The 26220-nt window shown below is 36.0% G+C and overlaps 1 protein-coding gene across 2 annotated transcripts in view; it reads left to right on the top strand.

Moving 5' to 3' along the window:
• Positions 1-26220, top strand: part of Cdh18 (cadherin 18) — a 319062-nt gene that overhangs the window by 281942 nt on the left and 10900 nt on the right. Inside the window, exons 9-10 of one of the 2 annotated variants that reach the window (XM_046459923.2) lie at positions 2658-2775; positions 24260-24511. In XM_046459923.2, coding sequence (XP_046315879.1) covers positions 2658-2775; positions 24260-24511 — 370 coding nt within the window. The remainder of the gene's footprint in view (positions 1-2657; positions 2776-24259; positions 24512-26220) is intronic. The other variant, XM_046459924.2, reaches the window with a different exon arrangement.

Raw genomic sequence — 26220 nt, 5'->3', positions numbered from 1 at the left:
CCCCAATATTAAAAATGAAATATAAATTATATAAGTCTACCATATTGAATAATCTCACATTTGTAAAAACATTAGGAAAACATTTAAATATTTATAAACTAATGGATAGAAAGGGAAACAATACCAAAGACATAAAAACAGCATACTACAGGGACACAGCCACATCAATGTTTATAGCAGCACAATTCACAATAGCTAGACTGTGGAACCAACCTAGATGCCCTTTAATGGATGAATGGATAAAAAAAAAATGTGGCATATATACACAATGGAATATTACTCAACACTAAAAAATAACAAGATCATGGCATTTGCAGGGAAATGGATGGCATTAGAGCAGATTATGCTAAGTGAAGTTAGCCAATCCCTAAAAAAACAAATGCTGAATGTCTTCTCCAATATAAGGGAGGTGACTCAAAATGGGGTAGGGAGGAAGAGCCTGAGAAGAAGATTACCTCTAGATAGAGAAGAGAGGTGGGAGGGAAAGGGAGGGAGAAGGGGAATTGCATGGAAGATGGAAGGAGACACTCATTGTTACACAGAATACATGTATGACAACGTGAGGAAAAAGAAAAAAAAATTGTGTCACATTAGATTGGGTAGAGAGAAGTGATGGGAGGGGAGGGGAGAGGAGGGGAAGGAGGGAATGGAAGAACAGCAGAATAAAATAGACATTATTATTGCTGTGGGTATATACGTGACTGCATGACCAATGTGATTCTGCAACCTGTACACTCAGAAAAACGAGAAATTATACCCCATCTGATTCAAATGTATGATATGTCAAGATCATTGTACTGTCATGTGTAACTAATTAAAACAAATTAAAAAAAAGAAAAGGAAACAATACTACACATGTGATAGCAAGAAACATAAAACAGCTCATTCCCTCTGAATTATTTGTTCTCCATCAATATCTCTGAGATCTATTCTGGGATAAGAAGTGAATTTGCAAATGCATCTTCATGCTATAATGTGTCATAGAGAAAACAGGATGGCAAGTTGCGGAAGCACAATGAATGAGGAGTAGGGCATGGAAGGATGTTTCTTTTTGAAACAAGGGAAAACAGAGAGAAAGCTATGTGTTTCTGCATGTGTATATGTGTATGCTGGTATGTACCACTGTGGGCCATGGGGATGGGTTAAGAGAGTTATGTTTGCTTTAAATAAGTGTATTTATTTAACTCTGAAAACAAATTAGACAAATTGATTTTGTCTTTATTTCAACCATATACTAATTAACTGATGTGCAGAGAATGTAAGTACAGCTCTCAGTTGGCAGGGCACTCTGAACTCTATTTGAAGCTTTTCATGCACTTGAGGAAAATGGTCAGATTGTATCTGATTACCCATCATACATTCTCCTACTCAGAGGCAAAACAAATGGGAAAAGATCTACCTAGAGAGTAGTTGCTCTTTAAATGGAAGAAGAAAGTTCACCATCAACCACATGAAGTTTTCGGCTTCAAAATGTGCAGGAGTGAGTCTTGGGACATGTGGAAGAAGGTGATCCCTTCCACATCTGGAAGCACTTGGTGACTGTCATTTCCTGAGCACAAATGCCTTTTCTGTTTTCCCTCCCCCTATCACTCTTCCGAAGTACTTTTTCATGCCTTCATCTTCTTCTAATTGTCTCAATATGTGGAGAAGATTTGGGTTTCAACAGTGACAATGTTAGGTGAATTATTTCTACTGTAAAATATTTAAATTGGATAAAATATTTTTATAAACATATCACATTTTGCAATTGACATAATACATTTCATAAGCAGAAAATACAAACTTATTGTTTTCTTTTTCCTCTCTTTGTTTTTAATTTGTCTAATGCATGGCAGGAAAAAAATAAGGAGACACATAAATGTTTAGGATATAAAATTTTAAAGGAGAGAAATATCGTTTTGTTTATTTGCTTGGGTATTTGTTTTTAAAACTACAATGGCCACAGCTACTAGAATTTGCTTTGATCTTGTACCACTAGAAATGATTTATTTATATACTCTAATTTAGTGTTCTCCTTAAGGTGCACTGAATCCAGATTTTAGATTTGTTTTCTCTTGACCACTAAAGAAGAGAGGTTCTTGATAAATCACCAAGGGTTCTGATTTTGCCTCTGCCACTATTTCAAAGATTTGGGACATAGCATGATATTTGTGAGACTCTGGTTGTTCACCAATAAAGTACAGGAATTGGATCAAGATCTCAAAGGCCTCACAATATATACTTTAAAAAAAATTAAGCATCCACTGCTTTTGTAATTACTGACAGAAACCCACATATACTGAGAGACTGTTCTACATCAACACTGGGGTGTTTATTTTTGTGCAAACAATGCTTTACATCTCTCTAAAGAGGCATTCACACAAAACTTTACATATAATTGGCCCCAAGGTATTATGAGTATTAACAAATATTTTAAAGTATCTGTACTCTGGTAGAAAAAAATCTGTAAATGAGTATAAATTATAATATTTTTTCCCTCTAAAATCCAATACAATGGAGAACAAAGTAATTGGTGCTTTCATGAGTTTAACTTTAAACAATTGATTTGGAAAAAGAATCTTTAAAAATCCTTGTAACAACTAAAATTATATGGCATAATTAAAACCAAGGGAATAAGCCAAATTAAATTTACTATTTAGTATGCTTCTCTTCTTTAGGTTATTCATACCATCAGTGCCACAGATAAAGATGATTTTGCCAATGGACCAAGGTTTAACTTCTTTCTCGATGAACACCTATCTATCAACCCAAACTTCACCCTTAAGGACAATGAAGGTGAACATAAATATATTTTTTTCTGTGTGTTTTTTGCTATGACTTAATATGGAAGATGCCTGATTAGTTTTTCTTTATTCTTATATACCCACAAACAGCTTGAAAATCAGCATTCAGTGTCAAGTTGATGTCAATGTGTTACAATCTGTGAATAGCTTGTATTTAAAATTGAGCCATATGTACAAATAGTTTTCTTTGAATTTATTCAGAAGCATTCCTTTAAACAAGAAATACACAAGTAATATGCTCTTGGGCAAATTTTAAGAGAAATCTAAGCTGACAAAAATGTTTATGCGAGTTGCTACAACTGCTAGGAGGTAAAAATATTTAAATTAGAAAAAATGAAAAATATATTCTAGAGACAGTTATGAATGGAAATGCAATGTTTGAAATCATCTATATTATCAAAGCTATCAGGAAATATATGCTGGGGAAATTATATTTCCTTTTGTTGTTAGGAACATTTTCCAGAGTATAGGTGGAAATATGCATAATTGTGAGGTGTTATGGAAGTTTTAAAAATCATTTTTGTTTAATATTCTGTATTGAGGGGAGGAATAAATACCATAATTTAGTAACTAAGAAGATTCATCATTATTTGGATATTTTATTTGGTGGATTCCTCATAATCTAGACAAATAATAAGCCATTCAGTTTGTGTAGCTTTCTAATTAGCATCAACATTTTCCTCCAAATTAACTTTTATCATGATTTTTTTTTTCGTGCTGGGGATTGAATACAAGGGCACTTAAGCACTGAGCAACATCTCCAGCTTTTTTACTTACATATGTATTTATTTATTTAGTTAGTTTAAGACATAGTCTTGCTAAGTTGCTTAGGGTCTTTCTAAATGGCTGAGGCTTGTCTCCAACTTGTGATCCTTCTATCTTAGGATCCCCAGTCTCTGGGATTGCAGGCATGCACCATCATACATACTGATCATATTAATCTGGGTACTGTTGAGATTTAATAATTGCCTCAAATTGACATGAAGGAAAATGTTACATAAATTGTGGAATCAACATTTAATTTTCTTTTGGTACACTTCTACAAAAGCATTTTTGCCATTATCCTTGAGTGTCTTTAAATTTTACTAATGAGTATATACTACAATGTGAATGCAGCCATAGGGTTCATATGAAATACACATCTTCATTGTCTCTCCCATTTTAAGTAGCCTCATGGTCTACTCTGCTTATAAGGATATATATTTGTTTAGGATAAATTGCATTTAACTCATCATTGTAAATTTACTTACATCTGAACATCCTATGCTATAATCCACACATGTTTAGTATATAAACATGTGAATTTAAAAAAAAAATTCAGATTTTCCTGCATTCCAAATAAATATATAATTGGAGGTAGCATTTAACTTTCTGCCTTAGTAGACTGAAATCATATTCCTTCAAACTATGCACTCATTGTTGAAAGGATATATGTGTGATTTCTTAAGCAACTATTTTGTTCAAGCAAATGAATGCTTAAACTGGTTAATCTTTTTCAAGTGAGAGGAGCCTGTCGACAGTTGTATAAGGATGTTTTAAAATATTTTAAAAAATATCTTATAGCTTTTGAGGGTTCAATAAATTATAAATAATAAACAATTTACCTTCAGTAGAAAAAAACAGTAATTCTCTTTAAAAATTGTATTAATGCATAGTTTAAAATGTGCTTCAGCAGAATGTCTTGGTTGCACTATAAAAGCTGAACTGCTTAACCTCTTGAGCCTCAGTTGTGACATGGATTATTCATAATTAGAAATACTACTAAGTCACCTTAGAAGAACTAATTGTATATAAATGAATTAGAATAATATAGTTTATTCACAAAGAAGAAAATTATTAATAATAGTGTAAAATATTCAAATTAGAAATCCAATACTCCTGTAACTGGGGTGCTTGAGCATTATATTATATGAATTCATAGACATTCACAGGCCCCTAGAACATAAAATTCAGTCCAGAAGAAAAAAAAAAAAAACTTAAGACCATTATGTTTTTGAGCCTACTGCTTAAATGAAAGTGCATATTCAGAGACACAAAAGAAAGCACACACAGTCCCCAAGCCAGGGCATCTAATTAGAAAGCCATATTTTAGCAACGTATCCAAATACTTTATGGAAAGGATGAGGTAAGAAACACAGATATATCCAAACAGCAGAGAAAGAAATGTATATTGCTGTGTATGATAAAGATGAAGAATTTTAATTTTCAATAGGGAGTTAGATTAAAAAATATATATCAAAAAATAAATTCACTCTAAGTAACAAAGATACTCATAAATGAAAAGCATTTCAATAGAAATATTTAGTGTTCTGAAAATAAAAACAGAAAATAAAGAAATAATATCTTTATTCAAAGAAAAAGGAATTAGCTGGGCACAACTGTAATCCAAACTACTTGGGAAACTAAGTCACGAGCATTGCTAGTTCCAGGCCAGCCTCAGCAATTTAGCAAGACACCTGTCACAAAAAGTAAAATAAAATAAAAAACGTTGTGGATGTACCTCATTGACATAGAGCCATCAAAACTAACATACAAACAAAAACAAATCAGAAATTCTTCAGATAAAATGAGAACAATTATAGAAGACAAATATATGTATAAATAATTGGAAAATATTTATCAAAATAAGAATGAAGTTTCTAAATGTATTGTAAACTATATAAAACTACATGGAGAAGGATATAGAAATTTATATATATAAATTTTATGTAAATTTTATGTAAATTTATATATATATAAATTATATATAAATATTTTATATAATTTATATATATAAATGATATATAAATTATATATAATATTTATATATAATGATATATATATATTATCATTTATATAAATGATAATTTATATATTTTATATATATAAAATATATAAATTATCATTTAATAGTAAATTATCATGTGTGTATAAGTATACATATTTTGATGATATATCCATGTGCATGTATACATAGACTATATATCAATTATAACTATATTCATTAAATATATAGGAATTATGAATAACTAAGTAAATAATTAATAAATTTGAAATATATGGTTAGGAATAATACAGATGAAATTCAGAAATGTGGTCAACTGTGGGTGGAAATGAGAAGTGAAATCAGGTGGATATTTATGCAATGTCTTATTTTTCTGAGACATATCTAAACAAAAGTAGCATTATAATATATATAAAGTTTGAGTGGTAGTATTTTCTTTTAATTTCTGTATGAGTGAAAAGTTTCACTAAAATAACTAAAGCATGTTTGTAGCACAAAATAGGAACTCACTTACTCAACTAGTGTGAACCTGAACACTATTTATGTCAGTTTCTCTAAGTGTTGATCTCTTCACAAGTATAGTCAGGATCTATTTCCTGCCCTCAAAAACATCTCATGTGATACAGTGATCACACATGGAATGGTACAGAGAATAAGCATGATGCACAGTAAGGACAGATAAGATATGTGCCTGTTCTGGAATAAGATGAGTGAAATTTATCAGAATAAGGGCAGTGGCTAAAAGTTTTAGACAAAAGATTGGAAGTCACAAGGTCCTAAGGTGGGAAAAATCACGGGAGTAGACCAGGATTAAAATTTCACATGATGTCAACAGCTATAGAAAGTGGACATAAAATTAAGAGGTGGTGAAAGGGGCAGGCTGTAGTCACTTTCACAGTTTCTTAGACTATGGAAATAAATCTTCCAGTCTTCTCCATTTTTATGATTTCAATCATAACTGCATGGAAAGTATGGAAACTATTTAAGGGAAACACTGTAATTTAGTGTGTCATGCCTTAAGACCTGAAGATTTTCCTCTTCGTGAATCACAGTACCACAACTTCTTCAAATGTTTATATCCTCTCCTCAGAGTGCTTATATGAGACAACAATTTTCCATAGTTGGTGTGTTAGTCATCTTTTCTATTGCTGTGACCAAAAGACCTGACAAGAACAATTTTAGAGGAGTCGAAATTTATTTTGGTTCTCAGTCTATAGATGGCTTTCACCATTCCTAGGGTTTCAAGGTGAGGCAGAGCATTATAATGGAAATGTGTGGAGGTGGGGAGCATCTCTGAACGTGGTGACTAGGAAGCAGAGAGAGAGAGAGAGGGAGAGAGGGAGAGAGAGAAAGAGAGAGAGAGAGAGAGAGAGAGAGAGAGGGAGAGAGGGAGTTCCCAAAAGGCACACCCCCAGGGAACTAGAGTCTCAGCCACACCCTACCTACCTACAATTACCACCTAGTTAATCCCTATCAGGTGATTAATGTACTGATTATGTTAAATCATTCATAACCCAATTCTTTTACCTCTAAACTGTCCTTATTCAATCTCACACAAGCTTTTGGAGGACATTACACAACTAAACTATAAAACCTGGCATTCATCCTTTCCTGCCTTGCAAGCAAAAGCATTAATTACCCTTTGGTTCTAGACTACAGCTTCTAAAATATCTGTGTAATAAATAGCCCTGGAAGGTACGGGATGCCTTTTAAGAACAAAGGATATTTTTATTTACTCTGCAGTTGAATGAGGATAAGGACTTCTTTAAAACACTTTTTGGGCATGTTTGCTTGCAATTCATTACAAATGATCTATGATTTCCAAACTCAAGATTCTTTAGCAGGCATACAAACTCATTGTGTGCACACAGTGCTCCTGGACTCTTGCACCTCACTATTTTCACCCTAGATTGCTAGGGAATTTATATGAACAAGTGTCTATGCTGTTGATGTGGACATGAGGAAAAATTCCTTCATCTCTGCTCCAGGAACATGTGTCCTCCCCAGTCACCTTAAATTATGGTAGGTTAATTTATTAGCTTGAAAGCTGAACAAAATCTCAGATAAGACCTTTCACAATTATTAATACATCATTGAACTAAACTGTACTAGAAACTTCTGTAAAAGCATCTATATATTTATAACTTATTAATATGTGTATACTATGCTAATTCCAGAGGCAGACATTTAGAGTATTTATGCCTAGTAACAATAAGGTAGCTAATTTCTTCAAACCAACTAAAAAGATCTTCATTCATGTAAACTCTGACAGTATTCCCTGTGTAATAGCCAGAACAACTTGCAAAATAACCAAATTAAAAACAGCATTTCATGTTTTTCTAGATCTCTCCTCTCCCCATTAGATCTTTCCTGCCTTATGTTTTCTACCTCATTAATTTGGAACCTGCAAATTTATCTTAACATTGCAGAACAAAAGTCTTCTTAAATGTTCCATCTTGTTTATAAAAAAACATTCTTTATTTTGGGCCTAGTTTTTATTACTCACTGTGACATATGCTGGGAGTATATTGGTAGAAACACCAGCATGGAGCTAATGATATACTTAAAGACGCAGGAGTCTTACCAGAGAAAATATGTGCACTCAGAAAAATGTAGACCAAATAGTCCGTGCTTAGCCAGATAGTCATTTTTTTTTTTTACTTTTATCTACAAAAAACCGGGGAACTTTTTTCTTTTGCATTTTTTCCCTATTTTTAATGTATTATTCTTGTGATTTTTAACAACAATTGTCAGACTATTCTAATCCTTTTAGCATATCTGTGTTTGGTGGGTGAATGTGGAAGGGAGACAAAACTCGGATATATAGTCTTCATTCTTGATGTGTCTAATTACTTGCAGTAATTACTTGAAACTGGCTAATCATGGAGAACAGAAATTTATTCCTCAAAATTGTGGAGGCTGGTGTATGGTTAGGGAGCAGTCTCTGCTTCCAAGATTAGACTTGATTATTTCATCCTCTATAGGGAAAGAATTCTGTCCCTGACATGGCAGTAGGGCAGAAGAGAGAGGGCCCACACAGCAAGCTGCTTTTATTGTGGCATTAATTCACTCATGGGAAATGGATCCACCTACCTCCTGGTAATATCACCACCCAACACTTTATTGCTCTGGTGCCCAAGTTTTCAACACCTGAATGTTAGGGCAGAGACGACCAAGCCTTAGCACTAGAAGAAGCTTAAATGCTAGTGTATTTCTGTAGAGAATATTCATTGTTTATTCTTATAAACAAGCATAGAAGGGATTTTCACTTTTATCCAATCAGAGTTTTAACTGAGACAAGGATGATTTGCAGTTCTGTTTAGATGAAGTTTATCCCTGCTTTGTTCCTATTCCTGGAGCATGCCACTCTAGGACTCTTTACTGAGAGTGTGCTTGTGGTCCCTAACTTTTACCATTGTTTGTTCAACAGCAAGATATAACACTATACTTTGTTTTCTTCTTCAAAGTGTTTCAGCTAAACTTTTTTTTCTTAAATTTTTAATTTAAAAAAATATGCTTTAGGAAAAAATCTGCCTTGTATTCAGATATGAGACCCATTGGTTTCCAATTTGGTTCCAGATCCAAGAAACTTCCAAATGCTCTTCTAGTTTCTGTCTCAGTACGTAACCCCAATCTCTCATTGGTTATTAGTATAAGCAAACAGATTGCATGGAAAGAGCAGCTCAATTTAGATAATGGGTCAGGATGTCAGATAACAGTAGCATAAGAATGGATTTGTAGCATAAGAATGGATTCTTCCTCTAAAATATTTACTGGAATAATATGCTTGGATAAATAAACTTGGCCTATGTATGTATCCTGAATGTCATCTCCAAAGGAGAGAGGATATGAGGATTTTAAGAAAATATTTAGGTCTGGTTTAAATTTACCATCATCATTTATTTTATTAGGAGAATCCCTGGGAACTTTGTTTAAACAACTTACCTAAGTGAAAGATCACAGAGCATGGAAGGGATGAATTATGTTGAAGGACAGAAAATCAGTATGTATTAAAACAAATTATATGTGCTAGAAAGGAAAATAAAATCTTAATTAGACATAAATATGAGACTGTTCACACTGACACATGAAAACATGGACAATGAACAATTTAAAAACCTGGTAGGGTGAAAAAATTCAAATGGATGCTGCTTTAAGTGGAATTAGTGATCAGAAAGAACAAAAGGAGAAGAAACACAGAACAGTGTTTCAGAGGTTGATTCTGCAAACAGCTTGTCTTTCTGGTATCTCTACTAATTAAGTATGAGGCCAACCATGTCCCAGCCCTGGCTTTTACCATGACTCAGCGTTGTCTTTGTAAAATTGAGATAGGAGGATGATGATTAGTGTTATTTTTATTCTTGCAAAGATAGATTAAATTACAGAGAATTTGGTATCACATGATATACTGTAGTCATAAAATGAGCAATACAGATAAATTAAATAGAAAAAGCATTATTGAAGAAACAAACACCCTCAGTGAAGGAAGATTTTGGTTCAAGATTGAAATGATATAGATATCTCCTAGAGAAATCCTTTGACATAACAAAATGTAAAATAATTCTATAAATTTCCAGACAGTAATTTAAAATTGTAAAGTGATCGGATGTAGTAAAAATACTCTAAAATTACAAGAGCCAATGCCCATTTAGTGACATTTGAAAGAATAAACTAAAATGAAAGAATTATCTTCCCATCTAAAATATCATTCACTTTAAAATTAATGAAGGGAGTGTACAAAAACTTTATGCATCAGTGAATATAACCGTATAAATTAACATAAAATTTAATTAGGAAAAAATATATGGACTTTTTGCAGGCAAATTAAAATAAGAAAAAATAAGAATGTTAAAGTATTGAAGGTAAATTCAAAGTATGAATTATTCAATACATGATTATTAAACATCTGCCAGAAACAATGAATTGAGTATAATGAATAGAACATAATCATAATAAAAGCAATAGTAATAAAATAATAGACTATATAGTACTTTTTTAGAAATATCATATGCACTTTGATTATTTTCAATGGGAACTTATTCATTTATTGATTTAATTAAAAATGAAAAGCTTTTTAAACATATACTCATGCAGTTCTATCTCCTCCATCTCTGTTCACACCTTGGGCTCAGCATGGCCATTCCAATCACTCCACCTGCTCTGTATAACCATTCTTCCTTGCCTTTCCTGGAGAAAATTGTCATTCAACTAAGAGAAATTCTATAGTCAGCTTTTAACATTAGTTTTCTTGCACTTCTTAATCTTTCAAGTGATATTACTTTTTCCAGCATAGAAAGCAGTGAACTAAGTAGGCAGAATGTGGGGACTTAGAAAACATATCTCCTGCTTTCCAGGGGCTTGTGATCTAGTCAGAAAAGTGAGGCTGACATGAAATGCAACTTGCATTTGAAGTCAGTGGAATATCAGTAACTTCAATTACTACAAGTTTTTAGTTTAAAAGATGAAAGCATCATTACACTTTTAAGGTAGAGTCCATTCTTCCAGGCAGAGTAAATCAGAGTACAGTTTCCAACTAGGGGAGAGTTTAAGAGAGTACCAAGATGAGGAAGGCATCATCAGTCACACTGGGGAGAAAAATCCATCCGGGGAAGTGCAGGAAAGCAGAAGCCAGGTGACATTTTAATTCACCCTTGAGTACAGATTGTTATGCATCATTCTCTATTCTGTGCTCTCAATAGATACATTGTCATTCATTGCTTAGTTGCTTTAGTACCAAATTGTAGTGAATAAAAAAAAAAAACAGAGAGGAGGGAAGATGGCGGCAAGGGGAGTGCATTACCCCCGTGTGCTGCTTCACTGTGTGGGAGTATGACAAGTCAGGACGGCTAAAGGATATCTTGTTAGGAATTTCCAGCAATAGTGGGGTGCGCCGGAACCTGGAGGAAGGATTTCCATCGCATGAGGATCGGCTACGGGGACTCAAACGCGAGAGGTTTGTCGCACGGAGGGTAATACTGCTTATTCAGCAAATCGCCCCGCGGCTAGAGTCTGCAAGGCGCGCTGGGATAGAGACGCAGGGTTACAGCGCTGCAGTTTCTGCCAGACGCGCAAGCACCGCACTCAGGGCTGAATTCTGGGTTCGAGACGGGGAAGGAAGCGGTCCATCTCGGTTCTCCACACCGGTCAGACCACAGAGGAGGCCAGCAGCCACCATGTTGGTAAACTGACGTCACCACACCTGTTTTTGACTGACCGCAGCTCATTCAGCCATAGAACAGGTAATTTCAGGCTGCAATTCGCCTGCGGCTTGCAGACAGATTGCTAGGGTTCAGCGCCTGGGGGCTTCTTAAAATCTGATCTTATCGGAGTGAACACGGAGCGCGGGGCGGCCAAGTCCCGGCTCCCGGAACCGTCCCGGAACCGCCCTGGCTCCGGGCTGCGGAGCCTGCGGAGGCTGCTTCTTGGACCCTGCTAATATCAGAGCAAACACGAAACACCAAGAAGCCGAATTCCAGCTCCCGGAACTGAGCCCGCGGGGACTGCTTCTTGGAGCTTACACTTATAGGAGCTTACACCGAGCACAGAGCGGCCGAGTTCCGGCTCCCGGAACCGTCCCGGAACCGCCCTGGCTCAGGGCTGCGGAGCCCGCGGAGGCTGCTTCTTGGACCCTGCTACTATCAGAGCATACACCAAACACTAAGCGGCCGAATTCCGGCTCCCGGAACTGAGCCCGCGGGGGCTGCTTCTTGGAGCCTACACTTATAGGAGCTTACACCGAGCACGGAGCGGCCGAGTTCCGGCTCCCGGAACTTCCCTGGACCGGGGCTAGGAGCCCGCGGAAACTGTGTCTCGGTCCGGGTCCTGCTGAGGGCAGGTCAGGACTCACCCATTGCTTGGGTTGCCTGGCAAGGGGAACGAAATGCTGCCATTCGCATAGGATACCAACATGGCAGAGATCTGATGTCAGCAGAAAGCGGTGGAGGAGAGATCTTCATCAATACCAGCGGTGACATAAGCAGTTGGTCTTCTGGTAAGGGGGGTGAGGCTCAGTCACCCGAGTCTCCTCAATTTGTCCTCGAGCCGGAGGGAAGGAGCCGGGCCGCCGCCAGCCCCCGGAGCAGGCCCAGCGGCTCGCCAGCGTGGTGACCGCGTGACCCCAATTGGAGAGGGGGCGGAGCGGAGCCGCCACCCACACCCGCCAGGTGGGCAGACCCACGACCCAGTAGTACATGGGCGTGGTAGGAGGGGCAGGGCAGAGCCGCCCTTCGCGCTTGCAAGGTAAACAGACCTGTGACAGCCTGGCGGGTCAGGCCCAGTGGCCTGCCAGTGTGGTACACACGTCACCCCAACTCGAGTAGGGGCAGAGCAGATCCTTATCCCACGCCCGGATCAGGCCCTGCCGGTGTGGTGGTCACGTGACCCCAATTGGAGTGGGGGTGGAGCGGAACCGCCACCCGTGCCCGCAGGGTGAGCAGACCAGTGATCAACCTGCAGATCAGGCCCAGGGGTCCGCAGGCGTGGTAGGAGGGGCAGGGCAGATCCGCCGCCAGCGCCTTCAAGGTAGGCAGACCTACAACAGACCGGCGGATCAGGCCCAGGAGCCTGCCGGCGGGGTACAAACACCACCCTAATTGGAGTAGGGACAGAGCAGAGTCGCCTCCCTTGCCAGGAACAGACCCAGCATCCTGCAGGCGGGGTAGTCACGACACCCCAATTGGAGTAGGGGCAAAGCAGAGCCTCCACTCGTGCCCGAAAGGTGGGCAGATCTGCGACCGACCAGCAGGACAGGCCCAGTGGCCTGCTGGTACGACAGACACGACACCCCAATTGGAGTAGGGGCAGAACAGAGCCGCCACCAGCTCCCAGAACAGGCCCAGTGACCTGCCGGCGTGGTAGCCACGACACCCCAATTGGAATAAGGAGAGAGCAGAGCCGCCGCCCGCACCTGCAGGAAAGATACGCAAGCAGTATGAAAAGACAAGGAAAGAAAGGACCACAAGCAATGCAGGTCAACGCAACTTTAGAAGAGGTAACAGCTGCAGCAGATGGAATGTCAGATAAAGAATTCAGGATATACATGCTTCAGATGATCTGGAGTATCAAGGAAGACATTAAACAGCAAAATCAGACAATGAAAGATCACTTCGACAACGAATTACGCAAACAAATCCAGGAAGCAAAGGATCAACTATACAGGGAGATAGAGGTTATAAAAAACAAGCAATCAGAAATCCTAGAAATGCAGGAAGCAATAAACCAACTTAAAAACTCAATGGAGAATACTACCAACAGAGTAGAACACTTAGAAGATAGAACATCAGACAATGAAGACAAAGTATTTCAACTGGAAAAGAACATAGACAGCTCAGCAAGACTGTTAAGAAACCATGAGCAGAACATCCAAGAAATATGGGATAACATTAAGAGACCAAACTTAAGAGTCATTGGGATACAGGAAGGTACAGAGCTCCAAACCAAAGGAATGAGCAGTCTATTCCATGAAATAATACAAGAAAACTTCCCAGACTTGAAGAATGAGACAGAATCCCAAATCCTAGAAGCCTACAGGACGCCGAATGTGCAAAATCATAAGAGATCCACACCTAGACACATTATAATGAAGATGCCCAACATACAGAATAAGGAGAGAATTTTAAAAGCTACAAGAGAAAGGAAGCAGATTACATTTAGGGGCAAGCCAATCAGGATAACAGCTGATCTTTCAACACAGACTCTGAAAGCTAGAAGATCCTGGAATAACATATTTCAAACACTGAAAGATAATGGGTTCCAACCAAGAATTGTGTATCCAGCGAAATTAAGCTTCAGGATGGAGAATGAAATTAAAACCTTCCACGATAAACAAAAGTTTAAAGAATTCGCAGCTAGAAAACCATCTCTTCAAAACATCCTAGCCAAAGTATTACAGGAAGAGGAAATGGAAAATAACAATGAAAACCAACAGTGGGAGGTAGGACAGTAAAGGGGGGGGGGGAAACAATCAAAGAGGAAAACAAACAATGTTTAGTAACAGAAATAAACAAATATGGCTGGAAGAACAACCCATATCTCAATAATAACCCTAAATGTTAATGGCTTAAACTCACCAATTAAGAGACACAGGCTAGTAGAATGGATCACAAAACAAGACCCAACAATATGCTGCCTACAGGAGACGCATTTGATAGGAAAAGACATACATAGGCTGAAGGTGAAAGGTTGGGAAAAATCATATCACTCATATGGACTTCGGAAACAAGCAGGCGTGTCCATACTCATATCAAATAAAATAGATTTCAAGCCAAAGTTAATCAAAAGAGATAAAGAGGGACACTACATACTGCTTAAGGGAACCATACACCAACAAGACATAACAATCATAAATATTTATGCCCCAAACAATGGTGCAGCTATGTTCGTCAAACAAACTCTTCTCAAGTTCAAGAGCCTAATAGACCACCACACCATAATCATGGGAGACTTCAACACACCTCTCTCGCCACTGGACAGATCTTCCAAACAAAAGTTGAATAAGGAAACTATAGAACTCAATAACACTATTAATAACCTAGACCTAATTGACATATATAGAGTATACCACCCAACATCAAGCAGTTACACTTTTTTCTCAGCAGCACATGGATCCTTCTCAAAAATAGATCATATATTATGTCACAGGGCAACTCTTAGACAATATAAAGGAGTAGAGATATTACCATGCATCTTATCTGATCATAATGGAATGAAACTGAAAATCAACGATAAAAGAAGGAAGGAAAAAGCATACATCAATTGGAGAATGAACAATAGGTTACTGAATGATCAATGGGTTATAGAAGACATCAAGGAGGAAATTAAAAAATTCTTAGAGATAAATGAAAACACAGACACAACATATCGGAATCTATGGGACACATTGAAAGCAGTTCTAAGAGGAAAATTCATTGCTTGGAGTTCATTCCTTAAAAAAAGAAAAAACCAACAAATAAATGATCTCATACTTCATCTCAAAATCCTTGAAAAAGAAGAGCAAAACAACAGCAAAAGAAGTAGAAGGCAAGAAATAATTAAAATCAGAGCTGAAATTAATGAAATCGAAACAAAAGAAACAATTGAAAAAATTGACAAAACTAAAAGTTGGTTCTTTGAAAAAATAAACAAAATCGACAGACCCTTAGCGATGCTAGTGAAGAGAAGAAGAGAGAGAACTCAAATTACTAGCATACGGGATGAAAAAGGCAATATCACAACAGACACTTCAGAAATACAGAAGATAATCAAAAACTATTTTGAATCCTTATACTCCAATAAATTAGAAGATAGTGAAGGCATAGATAAATTTCTTAAGTCATATGATCTGCCCAGATTGAGTCAGGAGGATATAGAAAACCTAAACAGACCAATATCAATTGAGGAGATAGAAGAAACCATCAAAAGACTACCAACTAAGAAAAGCCCAGGTCCCGATGGGTATACAGCAGAATTTTACAAAACCTTTAAAGAAGAACTAATACCAATACTTTTCAAGCTACTTCAGGAAATAGAAAAGGAGGGAGAACTTCCAAATTCATTCTATGAGGCCAACATCACCCTGATACCTAAACCAGACAAAGACACTTCAAAGAAAGAAAACTACAGACCAATATCTCTAATGAACCTAGATGCAAAAATCCTCAATAAAATTCTGGCGAATCGGATACAAAAACATATAAAAAAAATTGTACACCATGATCAAGTAGGATTCATCCCTGGGATGCAAGGCTGGTTCAATATACGGAAATCAATAAATGTTATTCACCACATCAATAGACTTAAAAATAAGAACCATATGATCATCTCGATAGATGCGGAAAAAGCATTTGACAAAGTACAGCATCCCTTTATGTTCAAAACTCTAGAAAAACTAGGGATAACAGGAACATACCTCAATATTGTAAAAGCAATCTATGCTAAGCCTCAGGCTAGCATTATTCTGAATGGAGAAAAACTGAAGGCATTCCCTCTAAAATCTGGAACAAGACAGGGATGCCCTCTCTCTCCACTTCTCTTCAACATAGTTCTCGAAACACTGGCCAGAGCAATTAGACAGACGAAAGAAATTAAAGGCATAAAAATAGGAAAAGAAGAAATTAAATTATCACTATTTGCAGATGATATGATTCTATATCTAGCAGACCCAAAAGGCTCTACAAAGAAACTATTAGAGCTAATAAATGAATTCAGCAAAGTGGCAGGATTTAAAATCAACACGCATAAATCAAAGGCATTCCTGTATATCAGCGACAAATCCTCTGAAATGGAAATGAGGACAACCACTCCATTCAAAATATCTTCAAAAAAAATAAAATACTTGGGAATCAACCTAACAAAAGAGGTGAAAGACTTATACAATGAAAACTACAGAACCCTAAAGAGAGAAATAGAAGAAGATCTTAGAAGATGGAAAAATATACCCTGTTCATGGATAGGCAGAACTAACATCATCAAAATGGCGATATTACCAAAAGTTCTCTATAGGTTTAATGCAATGCCAATCAAAATCCCAATGGCATTTCTTGTAGAAATAGAGAAAGCAATCATGAAATTCATATGGAAAAATAAAAGACCCAGAATAGCAAAAACAATGCTAAGCAAGAAGTGTGAATCAGGCGGTATAGCGATACCAGACTTCAAACTATACTACAGAGCAATAGTAACAAAAACAGCATGGTACTGGTACCAAAACAGGCGTGTGGACCAATGGTACAGAATAGAGGACACAGAAACCAATCCACAAAACTACAACTATCTTATATTTGATAAAGGGGCTAAAAGCATGCAATGGAGGAAGGATAGCATCTTCAACAAATGGTGCTGGGAAAACTGGAAATCCATATGCAACAAAATGAAACTGAATCCCTTTCTCTCGCCATGCACAAAAGTGAATTCAAAATGGATCAAGGAACTTGATATCAAATCAGAGACGCGCCGTCTGATAGAAGAAAAAGTTGGCTACGATCTACAGTCGGTGGGGTCGGGCTCCAAATTCCTCAATAGGACACCCATAGCACAAAAGTTAATAACTAGAATCAACAAATGGGACTTACTCAAACTAAGAAGTTTTTTCTCAGCAAAAGAAACAATAAGAGAGGTAAATAGGGAGCCTACATCCTGGGAACAAATCTTTACTCCTCACACTTCAGATAGAGCCCTAATATCCAGAGTATACAAAGAACTCAAAAAATTAGACAATAAGAGAACAAACAACCCAATCAACAAATGGGCCAAGGACCTGAACAGACACTTCACAGAGGAGGACATACAGTCAATCAACAAGTACATGAAAAAATGCTCAACATCTCTAGCTGTCAGAGAAATGCAAATCAAAACCACCCTAAGATACCATCTCACTCCAGTAAGATTGGCAGCCATTAGGAAGTCAAACAACAACAAGTGCTGGCGAGGATGTGGGGAAAAGGGTACACTTGTACATTGCTGGTGGGACTGCAGATTGGTGCAGCCAATTTGGAAAGCAGTATGGAGATTTCTTGGAAAGCTGGGAATGGAGCCACCATTTGACCCAGCTATTCCCCTTCTTGGTCTATTCCCTAAAGACCTAAAAAGAGCATGCTACAGGGACACTGCTACATCGATGTTCATAGCAGCACAGTTCACAATAGCAAGACTGTGGAACCAACCTAGATGCCCTTCAATAGACGAATGGATAAAAAAAATGTGGCATTTATACACAATGGAGTATTACTCTGCATTAAAAAATGACAAAATCATAGAATTTACAGGGAAATGGATGGCATTAGAGCAGATTATGCTAAGTGAAGCTAGCCAATCCCTAAAAAACAAATGCCAAATGTCTTCTTTGATATAAGGAAAGTAACTAAGAACAGAGTAGGGACGAAGAACAGGAGAAGAAGATTAACATTTAACAGGGATGAGAGGTGGGAGGGAAAGGGAGAGAGAAGGTAAATTGCACGGTAATGGAAGGAGACCCTCAGGGTTATACAGTGGAGGGGGTAGAGAGAGAGGAGGGGAGGGGAGGGGAGAGGTGGGGAGGGGGGAGGGTGGATGATGGGAAAGGCAGCGGAGCACAACAGACACTAGTATGGCAATTTGTAAATCAATGGATGTGTAACTGATGTGAATCTGCAATCTGTGTATGGGGTGAAGGTGGGAGTTCATAACCCACTAGAATCAAAGTATGGAATATGATATGTCAAGAAATTTGTAATGTTTTGAACAACCCACAATAAAAAATTAAAAAAAAAAAAAACATGATAAGCAAAAAAATCTTTAATATTTATCTGGAAATGCATTGTTCACAAATTATTAAATATTAATGATTGGATTTGGATAATTACCAAGTAAGTAAAGGATTTATTTTAGCAATATATACTTTAAAATGTATATTGCAAAGATTTTTCTTTAATAATGGCCTTATTTTTACTTTACTATATTGGTAGTGACACATTTTATTGAAATTTACAACCAAAGTTTAGAAGTTAATTTTAAAGTTAGAGCAATAAACGTATGAAATGTTTTCTGATTCAAATGTATATTTCTGCTATTATCTTCCCTTAAATTGTAAAATTTTCATTTTAGCACCAAAACATTCTATTATATGATTTCCCGTTCTTATTCTCTATAGCAAATAAACTTTGGCCATAAAATCTCAGATTTTTTAAAATTTTGGCTCAAACCAGGATTATGGACTTAGAATACTTTGTGCATGCATTTTGTAATATATATCCTAATCCCCTAATATAAAATAATTCCTCTACCATGGCATGTCTATTCTGTTTCATGATCTTCATGCTGTCTCTTCAGAGACTAGGCTTTATTTAATGCAAGAAGATTTGTCTGACTTAAGTCTTAAGCTTAATTCTAACTGTAAGAGTACATTTGTAAATCACAGATTTTTGTAAAGAAAGAGATTACAATAAGTATACATGTCTATCTCTCTTTGTTTACAAGGTTCCAACTCAATTTATCTTTCAAATTTATTCTTTAAAATTTTTTGATGATTTGCTACCAAAAATATTATTAGTGTTGGTCCCTAAGTTCTTTTATTGGATACATATATTCCAATTTTAATAGACCTTAATATTCTTTTAAAATGAATTCATTTTAAAACAATAAAAATGCTATGAAAATTATCATTTACAATCATATTTACCAAGATTTTGTAGACTGCCTGTGCTAGTCAGTTTTCCCTCATGGTGACAAAATACTTGAGAAAATCAGTGAAGGTTCATGTTTTGAGAGGTTTTAGTCTATGTCGCTTGTTCCCCTTGCTTTGGGCCTGTAGTGAGGAAGAACATTATGGAAGGTGTGGTGGAGCAAAGTTGCTTGCCTAATACCAGCTTGTAAGCAAAGAGATAGAGGAAAGGACCAGGGTCCCATATACTCTTGAAATGCTCAGTATCCATTGGTCTAACTTCCTTCCAATAGGCCCTTCCCCTAAAGACTGCACCATCTCCCAAAGTCTTTAACAAACCTTGTCCTTTTAACCTTCTTCCAATATTTCTAATATTTTGGTTTTTGTTTTGCTTCATTACTTTTCATTTCTTTGCAATAAAATACATTTATGCTTCTAAAATAAATATATTGGCTATTATGTTTCTTTATAACTTTTAGCAAAACATTTAAATGCAATCTAAAACAAAAAGTTTTTTGTTTGTGTTTTGGGAGAAGGGAGGCTATTTAGGGTTATTAGAAGAACTTTAAATTTCCATCGCACAGAGTTATGATAAAGCATATTTTCAATGTTGATATTGACTATGCAGCTGTTAAAAACCTTTGCTCTCAAGCCCTTTCATTCAAAATCTTCTATGAATTAGTTCTGAAATACAGGTACTTAGGTTGACACACATTGGAAATCCTAGTAGTTTTTAACATGTTCACTTCATCCATTTCAGCATTGTCAGATCTGCAGCAGTTTATATTCCCATAGTTTATTCTTGTCCTTCAAACAAGAATTCACAGCTGGTGTGGTAATGTACTTAGTTTCGCTACAGAGAATGACCATTTTAAATTCTGTTTTTATCCACAGGGTTTCAAGAGAACATTTAGAGATTTCTCTTTGTCCTAAACAAAGTAGTGCACACATAATTCACCCTGCCTTACAAATCAAGCACCACACATCCTCTAATAGATGAGCCAGCTACTACTCCCTGCTGAGTCACTTATCTCCTGTCAGAGAAGAGAGCCTAACACAGTGCTTTCATTCCTCCCTGGCTCTCCTTTCTCTACCAGTCAAATCTCAGATTCTTCACTTGCTTACATTTACTCACATGCATTGGACAGAGTAGTACTGTGCTTTATCAAAAATTAGACACTTGATTCTTGACTATTGGGAAGTTAAAATCCATATACACTCTTAATCATAAAGTAGAAAACTCTGAATTTCAACACTAGAGAATTTTTTAGTGGACATTTAACTTTAAATAAAAGAATATGCTTTTGTTTCCTCTTTCTGAGTTGTGTCAGGTCATACTGCATCAAACTTTTTATACCCTTGTAATGATAAAAATATAAATAAAGGAAAGTTGATTCATATGTACCAAGCCAAAAAAAATAAAAGTAGAAGAACAAAATAAAGTTACTGCTAATTTTACTATTCCATGTTCCATTCCACTTTATTTCGCCTTCTTTTCTTGGAAATGTAGGTTCCACTCTTTTACTTAAATTGTTTCTTTGGTATGAATTATACGGTGCTAGGTGCTATAGTAACTTGACCCTTCCTCTGCATTAAGGAAGGTGAAACTTTAAACAGTCTGAAAAAGAGAATTATGCATACAGTAAAACTCTCTAAAGATTTACACTCACAACTTTCTACAGGGTTTATAATTTTAGAGACTTTTAACAGTTTCTTCTACTTTGGCTAATCCATTAGTTGCTAATAATAATGCTATTTATTAAATATCTGTTATAAATATTAGGTAGATGATTTCTCTTATAGTTCATATTCTTATTGTTGTGCTGCTATCCTTGCCTTTTCTTCTGAAATTGCATTTTTGCAATATGTTGATGAATGATTTTGTATCTTGAGTTTAATTTTTTTCTTTATTATACCCCTCCACTTCTAAATTTACATGTATGCAAATGTATGTGTTATGAGATTTGCTGATAGTCTTCAAGGTTTATATTTGTTTTATATGCATTTATTTAATTTTTAGTCTTAGTTATGCAGTCTTTATATGAGAGCTTACATATAACAGAGATGTAATTAATGACAAAGAAAGATTGAAGAGTTTTAAAAATTCTGACAATAGATGAGAGCTTCTCTGCAGCAAGAGATATTTTCTTATTGTGAGGTAAAGAACAGGCATCACAAAGAAACTCAGAAAAGCTACTGTGTGACATCTGATAAAGAATAAATATGAATACAAATAAATGTCAATAGATTAATTTCTAATCTCCTCTGAGAGCATAGTATAAGTTTCTCTATGAACTAAGTGGGGTCAATTAAATGGCTATAACCTTTTTCCAGCATTATTTATGAATCTGAAGGAAGAATTTTTATACAATGGATGGTTGTGTTTATGCAGAATTTAAAGATTATCAAGAAGGAGTGTGGCAGATGGTCAACAGGATGACATTCCAGGGTGCAAATCAGAACGTAATGACATATTGGATCATGCATTTGTGGTTTGGCAGACAGACAAGTGAGGCCACAAGGATGTTTACAAACTCAAATGAACAGGCAGATTCCAGAGTCTGAAAATTGAGCTTAGGGTCATTCTGGGATTGACGGAGAGGAAGTCAGGCAAAACAAGAGAAAGAATAAGCACATAGCAAAGAACATACTGAGCTCCTGCTGCTGAAGTGCTGCAAGTTATGTTTAGCTCATTTTGGTTTTAATTTCTTAACACATGCCAATGTAATAAGAAACTGTAATAGAAGAGAAGTTCCTGCTGATTGTCGCTCAAATTACTATTTATCAAGCACCGATCATATGAAAGGAATTTTGCTGGAAACCGCAATAGCATTGTTTATTTCATGGGTTCTAATAATAAATAAATTATAAATTGTTCATATCGTTGCCAAAGGGTTAGAGAAAAATGAAACTAAAATATGATCTCCCGTTTTTTGCCCATCTGAAATTCTCCATAATTTGCCACCTAAAATATATATTTTATTGTATGTTCTTATTTAGATTAAGATATTCGGTTTTGTCATTCCAAATGTCCTTGAATGCTAGTTCAATACATTAACTGGACTGGCTTCGCAAATAAGTGTTCTAAAACACTCTCTCTTCATCCAAGCCATTGAGGGTTCAAACTAAGAACCAAGTCTGGATGCACATTATTAGCAATTGCTTATTATTGAAAATTAATACACAGCACTTCCCATCCACACATGTTCTATCCTTCAATGTTTTCCCTTTATTAATCTTATGTTAATGATTTTTAACTTGACTATCTCTTAAGACTTTCTATAATATTTTTAAGTATATTTGAAATTTTAGAGATTTCTTATTGCCCTTGTAGCCTAAGTTTCATTTTCACCAAGACATACATTTTTATTTTGATATGTACACATACACATGATATATCTCAATAAATATGATCTACATGCCCAGACATGACATAAACCTTTACATGGACATGATTTATATGCTCACACATGATATGGGACTCCATATGAATATGATCCATATATAAACACGATATAGACTTCCAGTTGGATTTGATCTATAAATGTACATGTGATATATATGTGTACAGGAATATAAACCTATACATGCATGCATTTATATATGTGTTTTTCTTACCACTTTCATGTTCTTCCTCATGTTCATTGATTTCTTATTCAAGTTCTTGAGGCGTCTGCCAAGCACATTTTTTGCAGTTCCATTGAAGTACAGACTATCCCTTGTCAAGAGCTCATTATCTGTTGAGGCCTTTCTAGGTGGGAAGTTCTTTGCTTCCTAAATCCTCTCTTCTTTTCAAAAGCTAAACACTCAACTGCAAAAAAAAAAAAAAAAAAAAAAAAAAAAAAAGGAAAAAAATGTCTCCATGTCATAGGGTTTTCTATTTTCTATTTAGGAGCTAAAAGTGCACTTCCACAGGCATATTCTGGTTTTCTTTTGTTTGGAATCACATTTGTGGCTGCATTTTCAACAATTATCCACTTTAATAATGTAAACTGTACATAACATTTAAAAAATCACATAAAATAGAACTATTTGGTCACCTTTAACTTCCATGTGGTGTATTCACTCTGACAAAAGTGCATCATATTATAGTTAAGTTTTTAAGTTTATCAATCTATGTGGTGTTTTCATAGAAATATCATCTGTATCAGTGGTTCTTAGACATTTTTAATGTATTGAAATCTCCTGAATAGTTTGCTGAAGTACAGATATCTGTTGCTGTCATTTGAAGTAAGAGTCTAGGTTTGGGGTGATCCTCCTAGTTCACAACAAAGACTAGGATCCATTTGCTTCAGGCCATTTCTATGCCTTAAGTATTTTAGCTGCTAAGTAAGTCCATATTCAAAATGGCTTTGTCTCTGTTGTCCTCCCATGACTTCACCATTCCATCAGTTTGGCTCTATTAACTACTCAAATAATTTTCTCAATTGAACTATGAATTTTAGCTATTCCTTAAAAATTTCCCCTTCATGTTCCCTTGGCCATTTTGTGAGTTAAAAAAAAAAAAATCACACATATCCGTTTTATCCATTAAAGGAAATGTGAATCTTTAATGGCATCTTCACTAAGTATATTTTGTTTTGCTTATGTCTATCATAGATAACACAGCCAGCATTCTGACAAGGCGGAGGAGATTTAGTCGAACTATTCAGGATGTGTATTATCTACCCATTATGATCTCTGATGGTGGAATCCCCTCTCTCAGCAGCAGCAGCACCCTCACCATCAGGGTTTGTGCATGCGAGAGAGATGGGCGCGTGCGGACCTGTCATGCAGAAGCCTTCCTGTCCTCGGCTGGTTTGAGTACAGGAGCCCTAATCGCTATCCTTCTCTGTGTTGTCATTCTCCTGGGTAAGTCATTCTACAGCCTAAGGTGGTACAGTGGCAGTTCTGAATGGGAGTAAATCGTATTCTTGAAATATAAGGATTACAAAGGCATAATGGGGGTAATAAAACATGGCTGCACATATTCTATTAAATTAAATTTTACAAATCTGTAATCTGGAACTAATTTGATTCAAAACTCGGGAAAGAGTTGGAATATCAGCAACATATGAAATCTAAGAGAAAAAGTTTTGAAAGTATGTGTTTTAGAAAAATTAATAGTAAGATATTCTAAGTCCCATTTGGAAAGAACTTTTCAATTAATTTCTGGGAACAGAAAGACATCGTTTTAATATGTCTAGGACCTACCCTGCTTAGCTCAGCCAAGGTCAGCCCACTTGGGTCTTATAGCCATAGTATAAATAAGCACAGAAATTTAATATACAGTATGAGGACTAGAGTTAATAATAACATGGTTTTATATCGATAAAAAAATGTCAAAAAAGTAGATTTTAAGTTGTTTTAGCACACACACATGAAAAGGGGGTAAATGTGAGATGAAGAATATGTTAATTTGCTTGATAATAGTTATCATGTCACTGGATAGTAATATATTCAAATATCATGTTTACATCACAGACATATACAATAAAGTAAATCTGATAACCAAATAAGAATATAAAAGTCTTATAGAAACTTCTGTAATTCCCAAATATCAGTTAATCATCAATGTTAGCTGAGTTTAACATATTCATTCTAAGACACTGTAACCTGAAATATCATATATTTTATTAAATTCAATTATATTATATTAAATACTGTAAGATTTTCTCGAATCTGAGATTTGCATTGCATTTTATTTTATTAAAAAATCCAGTTTTATATTAGCTCTTGTTATATTCTAATGGATGTTAGATGTGTATTCTAAACCTCATCACATCTATATTTCAAACTGATATTATCTCAAACTTTTAGATCTTATTTAAGACAGACACAATATAAAGAAAGAAAGAAAAAAAAAGAAAGTAAGATAGTACACCCAGATTTTGTAACAATAAAGGTAGATATGAGCCGTTTTTTCTACATAGTTTAGAGTGCATATGTGTTTGTCTTCCAGTGTGTCCCCACTTCCTCCTTTCCATTAGAGACTTATTTGTGACCTTTCTTGGTAGTGTGCACATGTGAAAAAAAAAAAAAAAAAGCACTGTATTTTTTGTTAAGACTAGGGTATTCCCACAAAGAATATTCCAGGTTTTGTTCCTGGGAGGAAGGTAACCTGCTTGCATAGGTGGTGAAGAGAGTAAGTTGGAATGAGGCTGACGAGGAGAAGGAACATAAGAAGCATGTGTGAGAAAATGTAATGCTATTGTGTATCTGAAAAAAATGGGGGTTTGCTGCAGGTGTGTAGACTGGATTAAAACAGGAGAGTCTCATTGTAAATTTGGCAAGTGGAAAAGATCACAGTGACTGAATTGAAGAAAAAAATCTCATGGTGCTAAGAGAATAACAGGGGAGTAGTCTTCCTCTGACATGGCATGAATTGGATCAGCACATTTTGAGTTAATTTGAAAAAAAGTGAATAATATCAAAATATGATAAATACCTTTGATAACTTAGATGTCTGAGTAAGTTGGAACAGTATCAAACAGGGCTATTTGTCTATTCATCTCTTGCTGAGTGTATACCCTGATTCTCCCTTAGTTATGCAATGGATTAATCCATTTTGGTTAAATTAC

This window comes from Marmota monax, unplaced genomic scaffold (assembly GCF_021218885.2).
Source record: "Marmota monax isolate L192 unplaced genomic scaffold, Marmota_monax_Labrador192_F-V1.1 WCK01_AAM20220418_F8-fsc00408, whole genome shotgun sequence".
NCBI classification, from domain to species: Eukaryota; Metazoa; Chordata; class Mammalia; order Rodentia; family Sciuridae; genus Marmota; species Marmota monax.
This window is presented reverse-complemented; position numbering and strand designations above follow the sequence as displayed.